Consider the following 19,118-nt stretch of genomic DNA (forward strand, 5'->3'; position numbering starts at 1 on the left):
AGGATGTCAAGTCTGGTTGGTGGCGGGGGTGAGGCATGCATACCTCCCATTGAACTCAAGGTGGCCCCCTGTTGGGGAGGGGAGGGGTTCAGAGTAAGACTCACTTTGAACTGAAGCCTTTGCACAAACACTGTTTACGTTCTCGAAAAACATCCAATGTCTCTCTCTTTCGGTGTTTCCTGTTAGCTTGCCTCTATATATACAATAACCAATTATTTTACAGACCTTCATTTACCTTTCATTTGACGTTCCTGATCTTTCCGTGTATCTGATTAGAGGTTTTAACCATAAGGCCCTGTTTGTTCAGCTTTACTATATCATATTGCTTTTGGTTGTCTTTCCCTGGATAACCACCAGGGGGAACACATTTGCATGCCTTTGAAGTTCTCCCTTCCCTCCCATTAAAGGTTTACAACCCAACAAGCTACACATTACAAATAACAAATAAAACATTTGCTATAAAAACACTACATTAACGTTACAAACTCATAAATATTTAAACTCCCCACCACATTTAAAAAGAATGACAGCATCCTTGGGGAATCCTTAATCAAAACCATTGTGAGGGATACATTGCAACACATCCTCTTTCCTAGCTTATTGCACACGATCCCCTAAATGTCATTGCACACCTTCCGACTGTGATGTCACTGTTCCAAGGGCCAGGTTCAGTTCCCTGCTGACACACATTGGACCACGATGGTGCAACCCTCTCTCACCATGCAGCACGATGGTGCACACCTCTCTCACCATGCAGCACGATGGTGCACACCTCTCTGCCTTTATGCACCCCACTTTGCTTTTCTGTGTGTTCATATAACTTGTCACATAACACACCACCCTCATAAAGTCCCAACTACCATATTAATTAATCACAGCACCAACCTCATTTCTACCAATATAAACTCACTGAATCATTTTAGCCAACTCATTTAAGTTTTAGATTTAAACGATAACAAAGACTTCACTGTTACTTCATTACTTTATCAAATTCAAAGGATCATATTATTCTTCATTTCCATTCATGGTAATGTTAATTCTGTGTAACGATCATGAAACAGATTTTGCACACTTCTCTCCTGGTGCACTCTGCTCTCTGTGCACAGCATGTCCTCTGATCTCTGCTTAGTCACTCCAATTAAGGATGTGACACATCATTCTATGCCCCCCTGATCCCCCACGCCCCCACCCACCACGCTCACACCCCACACACACACAAATACACACACACACACATCTACCATGGCACGCAAGGGTTGGTGCAAACTGAAAACTTCCTGTCAACACGGGAATCCCGTGCATCCCGTGCAACAAGCAGGCCGCCCCGTGGTCCAACCCAGCGGAAGTAAGAACGTTTATTTCTAAGTGTTGTTGTGATCACTAACATCAATATCTGGTGACTGAGAAAGAGGAAGTCTGCCTTCTGAAGAGGTGGACGGGGAAACGATCACAACTGAGCTAACAGACTGAGGAAGGGCTGGACAACCATGAAGCAATGACCACAAGCCCACAGCCAGACTACTGTGGTTAAATCAGAAGGTAAAAAGATGCTTCAGTAAGCGGAATAAGTATGGTTTGTATCGATGTGTGTGTGCCTCTTTGGTGGCAATTTCTAAAACCATGATATGCCTCCATGATAGACCATTGTTTACTTCATGCTAAAACAATGCATTTGAACCCCCTGGCTATTGAAATGTTCACAGAAATGAACATGTTGCACAATACCATCAATATCTGTTTCTGAGCATGGGTGACCACTGAAGCATTAGTTAAATTCTGAGAACACCATGGGCACTAATAAACCAAGTCTTACTATATTATACACCAGGGGTCGGCAAGTAACTTGGGCCACGGGCCAGTATTTTTCCTCGCCACTAGACGGCGGGCCAGAGTCTGGGTTACTGCCTATTTAGACGCTGCGATAGGTGCCCTTGCGATACGTGCACTCGCAACAACTAGGCCTATATGGAGAATGGGTATGTCTACTACAAATAGCTAACGATAATAAACCATGTGCATGAGCCCATTGGTGGTCTGTTAACGAACTGTATCAACATGGTCGTCACTGTCATCCCAACGTGGTGGGTCGTCATCGTTGGTGCACATAAATACTGTCATCAAGTGAGAATAGGATTACTAGGACCTAGTCAAGGTTTTAATGTGAGGTGAAATCGGAACTTCACATTAATGCGAGCAAAAATTTAATTTTTTACCTGGCTTTTTCAGTTCCTCCTGGGATCTTATCCCTTCCATTTTATTTTTTTCGCTTCAGCTTAATCTAGCCAACTCCCTCCACAACAATAAATTATGGTTTGTGTTTGAGAAACATGCGCGACAACTGAACTGCACTTTTTAATGCACGGTCTGATCATGCGCTTAATTAGATTAAAACATAATGTAGCCTATTAGCTTACTTTTCAGTCACACAGTAACTTAACAAACTTAAGGCATATCCTGTTATTCGGTGTGTGAAAAAAACAAAGAGAAAGCAGGCGATCTTCTGGCCCAATTTATAAGCGGGCAAAGCGGCCCACCGTGAATTCTCCCTATTCTCCCGATGGCCATTCCGGGCCTGAAACTATAAATTAATAAGCAATGTCGTGGGGGGTGCTATCGGGGTGCTTTGGTCTTTCTTGGGGGTGCTGAAGCACCTGCTAGCCCCTTCCTAGCGCTGCCATAGAGAGCGCTGCCCATGATTACTAACCATAACTGTGCTTTCACCTCAGGCGATCTGTCAGCCGTGAGGTGTAGCGATCATATGGTAGCGATGACATGGCGAAAAAATACTTCAGAAAAGTCAATAAGTGTATTCGACTTCATGCAGCGACGGCAGCGCCGACAGCCGGCTGCCTTGAAGCTGAGAATGCCATTGGTTACTTCAAGTCAACCGGGCTGCAGGCGACGCCGGCGCTGCATGAAGTCGACAACATCTAATGACACCATACCCAGTTTCCGGTTTCAAAATAAAAGTCGACGGGGAAAAAAACGTTATAAAAAATATATAATTGGAAATATTTTGACGGGCCAAATAAAATCGCTGGCGGGCCACAATTGGCCCGCGGGCCGCCTGTTGCCGACCCCTGTTATACACATTCATGTCCAAGAGGTGTAGAAACAGATCAGATGAAGTGACTGATAACGGTCGTGTCTGACTGCTGGTAAGACCTGTTCCTAGATGGCTTTAGAGGAAGTCCTTGTCTCCAGAACACTGATTCAGGTCTTACTTCAGCATCAACAGGGAAACGTTGATCTACAATTAATTTACAAGTCCACTTTCTAGAATTCCATGAATTACTATTCATGATCCAGAACTGTCAAACATAGGTAGTTGGATTGTAATATAAGACATCAGAACGCCCTATCTTTGCAGCCTGACACAGAAGAAAGGTGTATATTACTGTAAAGTTGGGTCAGGGAAAATATTGAGAATGTTCATTCACAGGATTTAGAAAAGCAACCCAGAAATACTTTGGGTGTATAGAAGTCGTTCAACAACCTCTTCAACAACACACAAGCCCACTATATGCACCTCTGTTGCTCACAGGTGAATGTCCAGTTCTGTCCATCAGAAATACATGCAATTTCAATGTAATCCCGAAAACTGTAATCCCGAATGTATGTTCACTCATGCTTAACCATTAAAATAGTTTTGCAAGTAAAACATTACCTGTATCTGAAGGATGAAGAGATTCAGAGAACAGATTCAGTTGGTGTCTTCTTGTAGTCTACTGGACCTGTTACTAATGTAAGTGTTCTTCGTAGTCTACTTGCAAGATAGGTTGTCACAGCTACAATTAAGTTTGTTTCTACCTAAATGTACTAGGTAGTACAGTACTATTTGTGTTTGGTATTAAAGGCAACTTTGGAGTAAATTCCTACCTAAGGTTGAACACTGTTTAGTTAACGTTAAAATTAATTCAGCTCTAATATTTCTGTAGACTATGGATGATGCACTAAGCACTTGTACATCTACTGGTCAATTATAGCTATACAACAGTTCTTATAATATGTGTTGTTTAATCATTGTCTAATACATCTACTCTACTACTATACTGCTATATAGTAAGTATACTAGGTAATATTACTAAGTCTCATTAATCCCTACCAAGTCTATATAGTAAGTATACTAGGTAATATTACTAAGTCTCATTAATCCCTACCAAGTCTATATATTAAGTGTACTAGGTAATATTACTAAGTCTCATTAATCCCTACCAAGTCTATATAGTAAGTATACTAGGTAATATTACTAAGTGTCATTAATCCCTACCAAGTCTATATAGTAAGTATACTAGGTAATATTACTAAGTCTCATTAATCCCTACCAAGTCTATATAGTAAGTGTACTAGGTAATATTACTAAATCTCATTAATCCCTACCAAGTCTATATAGTAAGTGTACTAGGTAATATTACTAAGTCTATATGAGTTCATGAACAGCCTTAATGTCTATGTTTCCTGGCTACCTTGATGCCCTGGGTGTGAGATGGGGCTGGTGAAAGGGTCAGATCTTTAAACCAACCCTAGTTTCCTCTTTTCTGCTGTCTATGGAGTGGGGTGCAGAGAGAGGGGAAGTTATTTCGACAGGCTTTCTCTCCGAACAAAAATAATCTTTGATTTTTGACAAGTCATCCTGGTTTCTTACATAAGCATGACTGGATGTTCTCTCTGTGATTCAGACAGGGTTGATAGGGTTAGTTTGGGAAAGCAATCAGGGTGGAATTCATTGAGTTGATACATTGAGAAGTTTCAAGATAGTTTATGGCAGTCTTTTTTTTTTATTGCATTCCTACAGGATGTACAGTGTATTTTTAAAAGTGTTTCTGGAAATTTGCCACAAATTATCCTTCTCAACCATTACAGGAAATGAAAACGTATACAAACTTAAATCTAAATTCTTAGTCAAGGGCAAAACTGTCAACGGTGGATTGATTTTGCTTTCTTTGTTTAAAAATGGTATCTACCTTTGCTTCTTCATGTCTCCTGAGTGGTGTTCTTGTGCATAAACAAACAGGAGTGTGTCATTTGGTGTCCTTAACTAAAGTATAGCAAGTCCCTACTTCACTCCTTCCTGCCTGGAAGCCCAAGACACTCTGTCCTGCCACTTGATGATCCATAATGATCTGCATGAGGAGAGAGACGAACAACCAATCAAGAGTGATTTGAAAGAAAAAAACATCTAATTCTTAGACACTGCATTGATACTTTTTGCTTATGTAAGATGGAAGAGAGGGATGGATGAAGAGATGGATGGAGGAACGGATGAGGGTGGGAGGGCTTTTGTTATTGTAAATGAACATTTCTGGGTGGCCCAAACAGCGGAGCCAGACTGAATCAAGGCGACTGCAGGACCTCTCAGGAATGCTAATTCAACAGCTCTTCATTAGCCTGCTTCTCCATGATGCCTGCTGTCTGAGGGCCAGCTAAGTAGGTAATCAGGCCTAGGACCAGGCTCTGTCTAGGGGGCTCAGAAGGGACAGAAGAGGCCCCCTCTTCTGCCTGCTGCTGGTCCTAGTCGGGCCAGAATGTGTGTTTGTGTGTGCGTGTGTGCTGCAACAAACAATCATGAACACTTGTGTGTCTGTCTGGCCAGTGGAGGTGAAAGGTCACGTTGGTCTGAGAGCAGCATCAGACGTCTGATGGACAGAAGAGTCCTTCTCTCTGATGGGGAGGTTCATGGGTCACATCTCTCTCTCTCTCATTCTTTCTCTCACTCTCTCTTTCGATTCCCTCGGTTACAAGTCGAGCACCAATACTACTTTCTTTGAGCTTCACTCATATCTTTACCTTCAGCTCACAGGTACCCTCACTTCACTAAAGTTTCAGAGAAGCACTGACTGATTTCATCCTCACTATCTCCCTCACTCTCTCTGTCTCCATCCCTCTCTTTCTTTCTCTCTCTCTCTCTCTGATGGTTTTTCCCCTTCATGCCGATCGATGCTCCTTGGATCGGTTGAACGGTGTCAGCCTAGTCAAGGAACACAAAGGGAAAAATGTTGAAAAATGAAAATTTTCCCGTTTCTAGATGGCAATTGTGTGTGGCTTCCCTTCCTGTCTTACCTGCAGGAGCTTTGATCAGCGTGTAGCCAAAGCCTGTGTTTGATTCTGGGGCTGGTCTAACAGACAGCAGGGAGACTAACGGCCCTGCGATGTCTGAAGACAGATCAGAGGACACGGGTTGGAAAGCTGGAGTCCAGCTGAGAGAAGATCAGAAGACTCACAAAGTACCCTCAGAGCCATTGTGAGGTGTAAGACAGTGGTGGGCTGCCTTAACTTTGCTGTCCTTTCTACCTCACTTCTTTCTAGTCTTGTCCTTCTTTTTGCCTCTTCTCTTCAGAAGGTTGAATGGCTCTGTTAGGCTAAATGTGTGTGAGGGTTTGTCTGACTTTGACATAAGAAGTTTTTGTGTTTCTTTTGTAAGTTTTTTTTTACACTTTACGGTTTACCTTTTTAGCTTTTGATAAATGTATTGTATTTATTGTACCAGGTATTTACAAAAATTAAAAATACATATATATTTTATAGCCTTTTTTAGATTCATTTTAAGAATTGTTGGCGTGGCTTGAATGTGATTGTTCTTGTGACACTTTTTTGTGACACTTTAATCCACATCACATGCATTTCCTCATATTCGGTTAAATACATGTAAGTGTGTATTCAGCTTTCCCGTTCTTAATAAGTATACACAAATCTGTTCCATTTCAAACACCTAATGTATTCAATGTGATTGTTATAAATATGTGCATTCTGTTTGGAGTGGCTCAAAATCCTATCTGAGATTCAGTTGTGTGAGATTCTGGGCACCTAACAGCAGTGTGCAGATATCACCCTCTAGTGGTCAATGATAAGTCGTGATCAGTGATCAACAAATTCTTCTTCCATTTGATTACCACCAGAGGGAGAGTGTGTGCATGTCGCCCTTTGCTGGACTTACGGTAATATCAAACAAACGAAAATTAAATAATTTTAAAGTTTACACCTGAAAATATTTAAGTCTGGCAAAAAGGTCGCACAAACGCACAGTCACTGCATCATATACAACCTAAACCGATAGCGGAAGCAGCATGGGAGCTGTAGCCTATGGAAGCAAATCGTGACCAAAATTCAAATGAAAATGCATTTCCAGAAATGCATTTTCATTTTAAGAATGTGGCTGCATTTTTTGACTCATAAATGAAATTAGTAATCAATCACCCTATTTGCATTTTAATTTTCTTCCTTAAGACTGCTCATTCTTTCACTTAATTAAAATGAAAACGAAAAATACATTTTAAATTTAATTTTCAAAATATGCCCCAGCAAATAGATACCAAAATTCAATTTGAAATGTAAAATTTGAAAATGAAAATGCATTTCCAGGAATGCATTTTCATTTTAAGAACGTGGCTGCAAAATCGTGACCACAATTCAAATGAAAATGCATTTCCAGAAATGCATTTTCATTTTCAAGAACGTGGCTGCAAAATCGTGACCACAATTCAAATTCAAATGCATTACCAGAAATGCATTTTCATTTTCAGAACGTGGCTGCAAAATCGTGACCACAATTCAAATTCAAATGCATTTCCAGAAATTTAATTTAATTTTTAATTTAATTTAATTTAATTATATTTAATTAATTTAACTTAATTAAATTTAATTAATTTAAATTAAATTAAATTTAATTAATTTAAATTAAATTAAATTTAAATTAATTAAATTAAATTAAATTAAATTAAAATTTAAATTAAATTTCCAGAAATGCATTTTCATTTTAAGAATGTGGCTGCATTTTTTGACTCATAAATGAAATTAGTAATCAATCACCCTATTTGCATTTTAATTTTCTTACTTAAGACTGCTCATTCTTTCACTTAATTAAAATGAAAACGAAAAATACATTTTAAATTTAATTTTCAAAATATGCCCCAGCAAATAGATACCAAAATTCAATTTGAAATGTAAAATATGAAAATGCATTTCCAGGAATGCATTTTCATTTTAAGAACGTGGCTGCAAAATCGTGACCACAATTCAAATTCAAATGCATTACCAGAAATGCATTTTCATTTTCAGAACGTGGCTGCAAAATCGTGAACACAATTCAAATTCAAATGCATTTCCAGAAATGTAATTTAATTTAATTTTTAATTAAATTAAATTAAATTAAATTAAAATTAAAATTAAAATTAAAATTAAATTAAATTTCCAGAAATGCATTTTCATTTTAAGAATGTGGCTGCATTATTTGACTTATAAATAAAATTAGTAATCAATCATCCTATTTGCATTTTCTTCATCAAGACTGCTAGCCTGGCTGCCAGCCCAACTTCTCCCCGCCCAAAAGAAATTTGTTCGGGAAATTGGGTCTGGAGGGTCTCGTATTGGGGACCAACTACAGAAAAACAGAATCTGGGCGAACCAATGAATTTGCCAGGGCGGGCTTTATACGATGATGGACAGATGATCAACAGTAACGTAACACCCACGTCACAAAAGAGCGCTTAAGTTGAATTCGTTTTGAACAAACATGGCTACCGCTGGAGATCTGGGATGTTGTGATTCTGCCATCGAGTCTGTTTTAGAAGACATCGACAGCGCATTAATTTTGAAAGAGGAACAGAGAGACGCAATCAAGGCATTTGTCGATGGAAAATATGTTTTTGCCGTCCTTCCTACGGGATTCGGTAAAAGTTTAATTTATCAGCTGGCCCCGATGGAGTTGTAATCCTAAACGGAGAACTTCGTATATGCATTGCCCTTTATTGTTTCGCTCAAAAAGGTTGACCGTGTGAACAAGTACTCTCCCTACCCTTAAATTAATTTTACAACACGGCAAAAATCGTTTGTATTCATTCTTCAAGCATACTTCAAGTCTGCTTGTAGTTTAGTTCTGTTGACAACAACTATGCGGTGCTTAACATACGTCACATACTCTGTTGCTCTGATTGGTTGTAGATCTATCCAATTGAGCGAAGTGCCAGGCTCGTTTGAAACACGCCCTGTAGTCAAAGCCCAACGGAGAGTTCTCAGACTCATATTCTGACTAGAATTATGAGTATGACAACGTCAGGCTACAAGACTGCACTTGTTATGCCATAATCCTGGAAATGCATTTTCATTTTCAAATTTTACATTTCAAATTGAATTTTGGTATCTATTTGCTGGGGCATATTTTGAAAAATAATTTAAAATGCATTTTTCGTTTTCATTTTAATTAAGTGAAAGAATGAGCAGTCTTAAGGAAGAAAATTAAAATGCAAATAGGGTGATTGATTACTAATTTCATTTATGAGTCAAAAAATGCAGCCACATTCTTAAAATGAAAACGCATTTCTGGAAATGCATTTTCATTTGAATTTTGGTCACGATTTGCTTCCATAGTAGCCTTGGTCCAGAGGCAATGGTTATGTGACATGCGTCAACATAATGCGTTATGATAAATGGTTATGTTTATGGGTCAACCTGTAATTTCCAGCCAACTTCCTATGTTAGGCAGTAAAAAATATAGATATATATTTAAAGGTTTTTAGTTTTTTACACACTTTCAGTCGCCGTAATTTCCCAACTTCTTATTGTAGCCAGTTTTTAAAACAACGAAAGAAATGATTTATTTTTATTTTTAATTTACACACTTTCAGTACCCCCCCCCCCCCCCCACGCACACACACACACACACACACTCAGTTGGAAGATGGTAGCTGTGTTAAAAAAGGAGTGAAAGTAAAAAGTTGTCCGAAAAATAAATAGTGAAGTAAAGTACTGATACCAATCAAAATCAACTTAATAAACTGCCCCAGCTGCATCTGCCGCAGCACACCTCAACATTTCCATAGAAGTGGTGCCTTCTCTTTCAAATCAGTTGCAACCTGCAACCCTATGCAATGCACGGGCCTGAACCTGAACCACAATAGTGATGGACGTTCATGTTTGCCCGTCTATGCCCAGGTGACAAACCCCCATCCCCCTTCACGCGAGAAATGTGTTAATTTGCATACTGCCAAGTGCGTCAGTCAGAGGTGAACATGAACAACTAGAATACGCTCAGACTTCGTTCGGCGATACCAACTCCAAATTTCATGGAAATACCACAAATAATGGATTATATTAATGGAATATATGGACGGCAGCTCATTTTCCAGGATTAGCTATATTGTGGCGAAATATACCACGGACATATACGAGCTAGCGTTAGTTAGCTACATTCTGAAGTGTCGCCTGCATCTCCACGTCAAATCGAAGCACAGAAAAGTTGCCGTCTTTCTAGCTAGTAATGGAGAATCGATGACATTTCTCAAAAACTCTAATTTTAAATTTCTAAACTGTTATGGAACATATTGGTGAGTACGATTTGTTTTCATGCAGTGTGAACAAGTATTGTTTGCTTGATAGTTTCGTGATTTGCATACCTGCAAAACCAAGTCAAGAGAGTCTGTCGAAGGTGAAGAACATTAGCTAGCTAGCTTGACTAAACACCGACTTCGCAGTTCATCCTTCGTTCGACGATGTGGTCTTAAAATTTCATGGAGCTCCCACAAATGCTGCATTACATTAGTAACCTATATGGATGGCAGCACATTTTATATTATATAGTGGGGAAGTGTACCACGGACGGACATAACAGCTAACGCTACATTTCGAAGTATTGCATGCATCTTCGAAGCACAGTCATGTTGGCGTCTCTTGCTAGCTAGCTAACGCTAGCACGTCGATTCGAATTCTAATGGAAGTTTTGAGTTGGTAAGTAGACTAGTTTTTTTTAATGCCGTGGGAAAATATTGTTTGCTTGACCATGGTGGATATGTTTCGTGACATTTGCTTAGCAAGGAGGGTTATTTTAGGCAGATTGTGGATAGTTTTCGAAAAACGTCGTTGGCTGCGAGAAGGCAAGTGTTGGCCTGTAGTATGAAAAAATGGCCAAGCGTGTACTGCTAACACCGCCCGTACATGTGACGAAGATTGAATTTGTTTGTAACTAGCCCAGGTCTGACTAAATATGCCCATAGTGTACAGTGCGTGTCATTGTGCGAGTTTTGCTATTGATAATAAGGTCAGATAATATTCATTGCACAGTACTTATGCAAACGCTTAGGCCCGTTGCTCTGGGCCTACCCAGGTAGTGTACGAAGCCGTTAAGACATCAGAGGAAAACTATACAGGCCATGACTCAGAGATTGGTTTTACAACTAGGTGGCGACATAGTTCCATATTTTACACTCTCGGCGTTGTATTTGTATACAATTGATGGGACTTTTCCCATTTTCCAAATGTGGTATGGTTGCTGTTCCACAATGTGAAGAAGCTTAACTTGTTAAACGTATTTGATCTATTTCTCTGGTGTTTTGTCTGATTTAAGTGGCAATAGAACGTACTAATGTTCTCGTCAGTTTTCCATTGGACAAGGGCATCACGTGACCAGGAAGCAGTCCACTAGTTTCTAACGTTCTAAATTGTTAGTTTGAGTTTTTTTGCTACCCCACGAGCTACGGCAGTCGCGTTTTATGAATGTCCTGCAGTTTTTAATTTTGATCAAAAACTGCTCAAACTCTGACATAGTTTGTCATGTTCGAGAACGACCCATTCCAATTTTTAACCATACAGTATCGCTTCTCGGCCTTTTGGCTAAGATCAAGTGTAGTATCTGTTCTTATCAGTTTAATATCTGATACGTCCCCTACCCGGGGACCATATATTAAATTGATTTTTGGAACAGGGAGATGGAATAGGGGCTTGCTCCGTCCACTCCACGCATCGACCTGGTATTGCAGTACCTCCAGGAACGGTGCACTCCCCACCCGGGGAAACAACGGTGTTGAAAGAATAATTTAGACATTCGCCTCATGAATCCTTGTTTATGGGTAGAAACTTAGTGTTGATTTTTATGTTTAGAATATTAATGTAAGCCGTTTGTATGTAAAATAGTGTTGATCAGTTTAAAGTAAGAGTTACGATCTCGGGAAAACAGCATTGTTGTTGGCAGATAGGCTGTTTTACTTTTACGTAACTAGATAAACTTTCGTCACTGCGCTGTCGGGAGTCAGTGAATACAAACATGGAAAGGTAGTCAGTGGAGGGACAGTGAGGAGTTAAACATCATAGGAATATGGGGTAACCGTATCATCCGAGCAAAACTTGTGTGGTCGTATCGTAACCGGTCTCTCTTTGAGAGCATAGCGAATGAAATTCCGTGAGAGTGAGACCTGACTTGGCCGCTAGGGGTCTTTTCGTAGTTCTCGTGTTTGCACTGTTAAAAACGAGCATGAAATGATGGATAGGTCGTTTTGGATTTTCTTATTAACGCCGATTGTATGTCAATGGTGAAAATGATTACCCGTTGTTGTATTAACGGTACGACGCTTCGAATATGAACATGTGTATCAATAAAACCTAACTGCTATTATACTGATACAGCAGGGCATTCTGGGAAATTCAAACAGTACTGATGTATCAATATGCGTTTAAACACCAACTAAGCTATTTTGCCGCTATGATCTATGCTGATTTTAAATTTGTATTGGTGCGTTCTTTTTGGGGGGCGCGCGCTTGCCGGTGTCTGAGCTATAACCATCGCTGTGTAGGGCACCCTCTGTAATGACCCCCCCACGTGGACCGTGTACAACTCATACTTACCTGGCAGGGGAGACACCATGATCACTAAGGTGGTTCACCCAGGGTGAGGCTCAGCCATTGCACTCCGGTTGTGCTGACCCCTGCGAATTCCTCAAATGTGGGAATCTCGACTGCATAATTTCTGGTAGTGGGGGACTGCGTTCGCGCTCTCCCCTGATTTTCTATGTAAAGGACAATAACTTCATCTGATCACCGGGTGACACTGTTGAGTGTTCTGTGTTAGTTAGCAGGGGCCTAGTCTCAGTTAGGCATTCTGATTGGTCCTACAGTCACTGTAGACTTCATTTAGTTTTCCTCATTTGGGATTGTTGAAGAGTTGAATCAGATTTGCTTCCGTCATGATCAACAGACCTGCTTTATGGGGAGTGGCCTTGAAAATGATGTTTCAGCTGGACTTGGAAAAATGTTTATCTACAGTGTGTTACCCAACAAAATTTATAATTATGGGCCTCAGGTTAAATGTGATCACTGTAAACACACACACAGCATCTGAGTTGATTTATTTGACGTTTCCAGGAGCAGCCCATGTACAGGGGTAGAGGGGTCACACTGAGGCCCAGGACACCCCCCTGCTCGTCCAGGAGATGGAAAGTCCTGCTGGGGAAAGAGGTCGTCTCCAGGGAAACAAGCGTCCCATCTCGATGGTAGCAGAGAGGAATCATGCTCCAGGTTAAGATTTAGTTAGCTAAACTCAAGTAACGAAGGCTACTATTAAATAGTAGTTTTGACAACTTACTAATTATTTGAAGTGTAATCTTTCTTTTCTTTTCAGGCGGTTGGAAGTTATTGAGGGCTAAAGATGGGCATCCACATTTCAGATCACAATAGAAATGATCCAAAGTACCTGTGCAACGTCCATACCCAGGTTCCCGGAGCAGCTGCCAGGACGCCGGTCCTGCCCCCCAGAGATCTCCATCATCGGGTGTTACATGATATTCTGTCGGAGGATGGGCCAAGGAACGCACCACAATGAAAGAGTTGACTTTGTTTATTAGCTATCGAGCTCGGATCACACCAGCAGTCCACAACAGAGTGATAGGCATGAGTGAGAAACATGTCTCTCAGATGGATATTATATACATGAGCTGGACAGTACAGATATAGTAACCACCAAAACATGTCCTTAAATTGTACACATTCCACTAATGCACAGGGATAACAACAGCTTCTCTGTACACAGAAAATCCGCATATCATCAGGTTCACCTGCTGCTTGTCTACCCTTTTACCACCTGTGTAACTTACATTTGTTGGTACGTTTTTGTTCTTTCCATAGTGCAGTCAGTGTTTGTATACTATAGTCTGTCTCTGTATACTATAGTCTGTCTCTGTATACTATAGTCTGCAACCGGCCCACGGGCTGACCCAATCCAGCCCGCGTTAGTTAAATAAAAAATGTCTGTTTTGACCTTTTGCCTGCTCTTTCGGACTATATATTTTTACTTCACCTACTCAGCCATGTTTGATCTAATATTCTACAGGGTTCCTGCAGGTTTCAGTATGTCAAATTTAAGACCTTTTTAAATACATTTTAGCTAGATCCCTGTAACTGCAGCGCACTCCCCGACTGACCAGATCCCCTCTCCCAACTGTCTTTCCAGGTACCCAACTGTCCCACCACGAAAGAGTCTGAAAAGAAATGTACCTTTTATCAGTTTAACCCCAAGAGCAGAAATTGAGTTGTAAGAAGATCACACAGCCAGATTTGAACACGAGACCCTTCACACAACAGCCCACATCCTTAACCACTGAGCTATCAGGGATCATAATCTCCACTCAACATTTAAATGTGACTTTGAACTATGTAGTTGTAACAACCTGCAGAGTTGGGGTGTCAGAAAACCAGAAGAAAGCAGGGCTCCCGTTAGCTCACTGGGTTAGTGTGCATGCTCTTTCAGACATGCTGGGGCAGTAGTTAGCTCACTAGGTCAGTGTGCATGCTCTTTCAGACATGCTGGGGCAGTAGTTAGCTCACTGGGTTAGTGTGCATGCTCTTTCAGACATGCTGGGGCAGTACCGCAACAGCCTGGGTTCAAATCCACATTTGAAATTGTTTATTGTAATTGAACTTTTCTGAGTCTGGTGCTATTTTGGCTGTTTTTGAGTACCTTTTGATTTTGCCTTGATATACTACATAAAGAAATGTTTACTATACTAGTGTTTGGCATCTTCTTTCAGCACATCACCTATATGACCTGTTAAAAGTTACATTGTGGTCATGTGAGACTTAACCTTCAGTTTCATACATTTCATGTCTCCTCCCCCAAAAGCGTGTTAATTTCAGGAAGGTTTTATATGGTTCAGTTTGGTTAGAAATACAATTATACAATGGTAATGATAGCCTTAAATTTACCCCTGATTCCAGTTACAACCATAAATGTAAAGCCAGTGGTTGATTATTGATAGAGATTGGTGTTTTGTGCTTCTGGACTGGATTGTTATGAAGTAGTACAGGAATTATGACAGTGGCGACTAAAATATGTTTTTTTATTTAAAAAAAATCTGGACAGACCAGACCACAAATTAAAACCTAATATTTCAAACATAAATATGCAGATATCCACAGAATTCTCTTATTCCAACAGTTTGAGTGTTCCTTCAACACAGCAGTGTTTCTCATGTCTACGAAGCATAAAGGTCCCTCTTCACAAAACAGATAATAGAAGCAGAATGCAAAATAGGGAAAAGCGACATCAACAGTCAGTCTACAAACAAAAGAATTGGGGTTTTAAAGCATGTGCGAATACATTCTTTTTCAGCAAAAAGGAACAAAATAAAGCACTTTGGTCATCTCCACACCAAGCAACAAAAGTACAAAAATGCTCTCACTTCCTCACAAATACAACGGTTTGACATTGAAACTTTGTAACATTTTTTTCCCTCTTAATCAGCTTTAAAGTGCACATTTTCGGGCATTTCTAAACTGCACGTTACACGGTGTAATACTAACCCTAACACCACCTGTTGACAAGTCACATAGGTACGCTTCAGTCGTTCACTTTCAGAGACACAAAAAAGAACATACTTGAATGTTTTAGTCCTGATATTGAGCTGTTGAAGAACTATTAGCTTTTCCTGTCTAGCGCCTTTAGCAACCTTTGCCTAGTTGTGAAGATTCTTTCAGCAGAACAAAGCTTTTCAAGTTGAAAGTGGTGCCGGCTGATCCAACAACACAAAATGTTGAGGTACGATCAACATTCTCCCATGAGAAGATACGAGGAAATTGTAAGCTCTGTATACAAAAGCAATAACAAACCAAATATTTTTCTGTACATAAATATGGTTATAGTTACCCTACAAGTATGTACAGTTTCATGGCTGTATACAAAAGTGAGTTGAGAGAGCTCCTCTGTAGGACTCTGGTGGAGAACTACCAGTTTATTGCTTGAAATTCAGTGATTCGTGCTCCAGGAAAGCACAGAACACTTGACAGCAGGGATGAGAAAGGGGGTTAAGTTATACAGGTCTTAAATCTGGCTAGACGTTACTGTACCCACTTCCTTTAACACAGGTGGGCATTACACAAAAGAAACACATTGACCTACCTATAGTATGTATAGGTTATGAATAATAATGAACAGCGATCCACAAACTGGCTTGTCTTAGAGGCCAACTTAAGCTCATTGGGGGTGGGACTATGTGAGAAAGGAGAAAGGGTGTTTGAAGAGCATTCAGAGAGAGCCTAGTACCATGAGAGAAACAGATTCTACGCCAGATTGGGACTCGGTTTTCAGGCAAGGTACCACCTCCTTGTCTTGTTGTCACGTCAAACGGTCTTCCCTCTGAGAACACAATCCTGTAGCTTAAAATAATACTTTTTTTTTTTTTCCAACAAAAACAATTCAAAACATTTTGTCCTCTAAAACATAAACAACTAAAAACACTGAAAGGGTAAAATAAATATATGAATTGCACAAGTGAGAACATGTGACCACTGTGATGTGTCTGAGAGGAGGGCAGGGGGTCTCTGTCCACTGCTGCAGAACCTCCAGTCAGAGGAGATCGGCGCCCCCTTGTGTCTGGAGGCGGTATAGTCCCTTCAGTAAGACCAGAGGCCTTAAGCCTAATGTCATGATTTGATCTTCCAAAGCTGAGAAGGAAAAATACAAGTAGAGTACGCTTTAATAAACACACTAACAAGGACAACACGATTGCTATGATTTCTTTACTTCACTCACACACATATACACACCTGTGATGGACCAGTATTCAGTTTCTCTCACACACACACACACATCCCTCCCTCCTTCACCAGCACACGTACCTTGAGGTTGAAGCCCAGCAGGTCGCTGATGACCCCAGACACAGCGGACAGGATGACCACCTGGGTAATGTTGTAGAGCAGGGGGTTCATGGTCAGACCGTAGAGCCGGAACGGGGCATCCAGCTCCTGGTGGGGGGGAGGGGGGGGTTACAGGGAGGACAGGAGGATGAGGCTGTGCCCCACAGGACTGGCACAGTGTGTGTGTGTGTGGGGGGAGAGGGGGGTTACAGGGAGGACAGGAGGATGAAGCTGTGCCCCACAGGACTGGCACAGTGTGTGTGTGTGTGTGGGGGGGGGGGGGCGAGAGACTGGAAGTGAGAGGGGGGGAGGCGTACCTTCAGGAGTTTGGTGGCCAGCTTCAGAACGTTGTTGACCAAAGTCAAATCCTCCTTCTTGTTTGGTTTCTTCTCCATCTTCAAATACAGGTTGATCTGGAGGACAAACATGCGTTGCTTAAACAGAAGTGTGCGTTTGTGTGTGTGTGACATACTATTTCTTGGCGTGTGTACATTTAGTCATTTAGCAGACGCTCTTATGCAGAGCGACTTACAGTAAGTACAGTGACACTGTTAGTGTGTACTTCCGTGTGTATGTGTGTGAGCTACCTGTTCTGTCAGCAGGATGGAGGTGTTGCTGTACTTCTTGCTGGTCTCAGAGCCCAGCGTGACGAAGCGCAGCAGGAACAGGGACAGAGACGAACACCAGATCACCAGCTCCCAGTTATAGTGGCACTCCAGAAAGGTCTCGTGGACGTGCAGCAGCTGAGAGGGGGGTAGGCGATAAAAAGGTCAGACTGGGATGAAACTGGGATGAAAAGGTCCTGTATGATGCGTGACCTACGACCTGGGACACTGACCTGGGCGCAGCAGATGAAAACCACGGAGAGGGTGAGGAGGAAGGCTGAAGACACGATCACGTCCACCGAGCGCTGGGGACCCCGCCTCTGCAACACGGGGAACACATGTTACAGAAAGGGTGCTTAACCCTGCCCTGCTGGGTTAGGGGTCTGATCCCACATAACCAATCACATCAGTACAAGAACTTGAACCAATCATTTAATCTTCATAAATGCATAAGCAACATGGCGTTGTGTCTATCCCCGTGCACGTAGTGTAGACCGGGAAGGGGAGGGGAGGGGAGGGCTGGCTCTACCTTGAGGTAGGAGCGCAGCGACAGCCACATCTTGATGTTCTGGACCTTCTTCAGGCGGAAGTGAGGCACCTCTGACTTCCTGGCTCGCCTGGCCGAGGTCAGGTGACCGAACAGCTTGGCGAAGAGCAGCCTCTGTGACAGGAGAAGTGACGATCTGAGACGTTTGCTCTGAACACACACCCTTCTCCCACACACACACACACGCACACACACCTACATTCCTATACAAACACAAACCATTCTCCCACTTGTTGCTCTTATGGTTTTTCCCTTTGGCACTTATTTTTTGGTTGTTCACAATGTGTGCTTGTTTTTGGCTACCCACAATGCTTTGGGGCTATCTTGTTGTTATTATCAGTGACCTATGCACTTTGTAAAGTTCTCTCTTGGAAGTCGCTTTGGATAAAAGCGTCTGCAAAATGAATACATGTAAATGTACCTACATTCCCCCACAAACACACACCCATCATCCTCCAACACGCACACCTCCGCGCACCCACCTGCTTGTAGGTCCTCTCGGCCACGCTGAGCAGGAAGAAGAACAGCAAGATGAGGCAGGCCCGCACCACGAAGCTGACCGTTACCATGGTGATCACCATGACGTCCGAGGAGGAGCCGAACGCCGCGGTGACGAGCTCGTGGGCCGAGAGCGAGGTCAGCTGATCCAGGTCCCGGTGCTGGGCCAGCCTGTAGGCGAACGGCGTGAGGCTCAGAGTGACGGACACCAGGTTGCCAAAGACCTGGTAGCCGATCCCTGGAGGGTTCAGGTTCACCTGGGGGGGAGGGCAGGGGCACAGAGGGATGACTATCCATCCACCCATCAGTCTGACCTTCTAGTCCTTCCTTTCTCAGTCTTTCCCTCATGGTTTGGTTCCCTCCCTCCCTGGCTGCTCACCTTGTTCATGATCATGCCACTGATCTCCAGCACAGACATGTCGGCCTTCTTGCACTCGTTGCCCTCCCACACGATGGCACTGACGCGCTCCAGCCCAGGGTTAGAGCTGTGCAGCCAGGGCACGTGACCCTGCAGACACACACACTGTCAGCACACGCACCAGACACCAGACACACACACACACACGGGCAGGCAGGCA

At 42.0% G+C, this 19,118-nt stretch overlaps 1 protein-coding gene, 1 long non-coding RNA gene and 2 other non-coding genes across 11 annotated transcripts in view; 3 read left to right on the top strand and 1 right to left on the bottom strand.

Moving 5' to 3' along the window:
• The first annotated feature begins 9,969 nt into the window (after positions 1-9,969).
• On the top strand, positions 9,970-16,463 carry LOC124469289. 2 transcript variants are annotated; one of them, XR_006956284.1, is made up of 4 exons: positions 9,970-10,319; positions 13,126-13,278; positions 13,382-14,484; positions 14,536-16,463. It is a non-coding gene; the product is annotated as an uncharacterized LOC124469289 (long non-coding RNA). The 2 variants fall into 2 exon arrangements; XR_006956283.1 differs by having other exon boundaries at positions 13,382-16,463.
• Positions 11,582-11,772, top strand: LOC124469834. Its single transcript, XR_006956348.1, has one exon. It is a non-coding gene; the product is annotated as a U2 spliceosomal RNA (small nuclear RNA).
• On the top strand, positions 12,602-12,765 carry LOC124469832. The gene has a single exon (XR_006956346.1). It is a non-coding gene; the product is annotated as a U1 spliceosomal RNA (small nuclear RNA).
• The window catches only part of LOC124469280 (protein PHTF2-like), a 28,267-nt gene continuing 25,521 nt past the window's right edge, over positions 16,373-19,118 (bottom strand). For all 7 annotated transcript variants that reach the window (XM_047022454.1, XM_047022456.1, XM_047022450.1 and 4 more), the window contains 8 exons: positions 18,920-19,048; positions 18,525-18,797; positions 18,025-18,156; positions 17,729-17,815; positions 17,478-17,633; positions 17,208-17,303; positions 16,873-16,998; positions 16,373-16,698 (listed from right to left, as the gene is read on the bottom strand). In XM_047022454.1, the coding sequence (XP_046878410.1) occupies positions 16,678-16,698; positions 16,873-16,998; positions 17,208-17,303; positions 17,478-17,633; positions 17,729-17,815; positions 18,025-18,156; positions 18,525-18,797; positions 18,920-19,048 (1,020 nt within the window). In that variant the 3' untranslated portion in view covers positions 16,373-16,677. The remainder of the gene's footprint in view (positions 16,699-16,872; positions 16,999-17,207; positions 17,304-17,477; positions 17,634-17,728; positions 17,816-18,024; positions 18,157-18,524; positions 18,798-18,919; positions 19,049-19,118) is intronic.

Source organism: Hypomesus transpacificus, chromosome 7, assembly GCF_021917145.1.
Source record: "Hypomesus transpacificus isolate Combined female chromosome 7, fHypTra1, whole genome shotgun sequence".
NCBI classification, from domain to species: Eukaryota; Metazoa; Chordata; class Actinopteri; order Osmeriformes; family Osmeridae; genus Hypomesus; species Hypomesus transpacificus.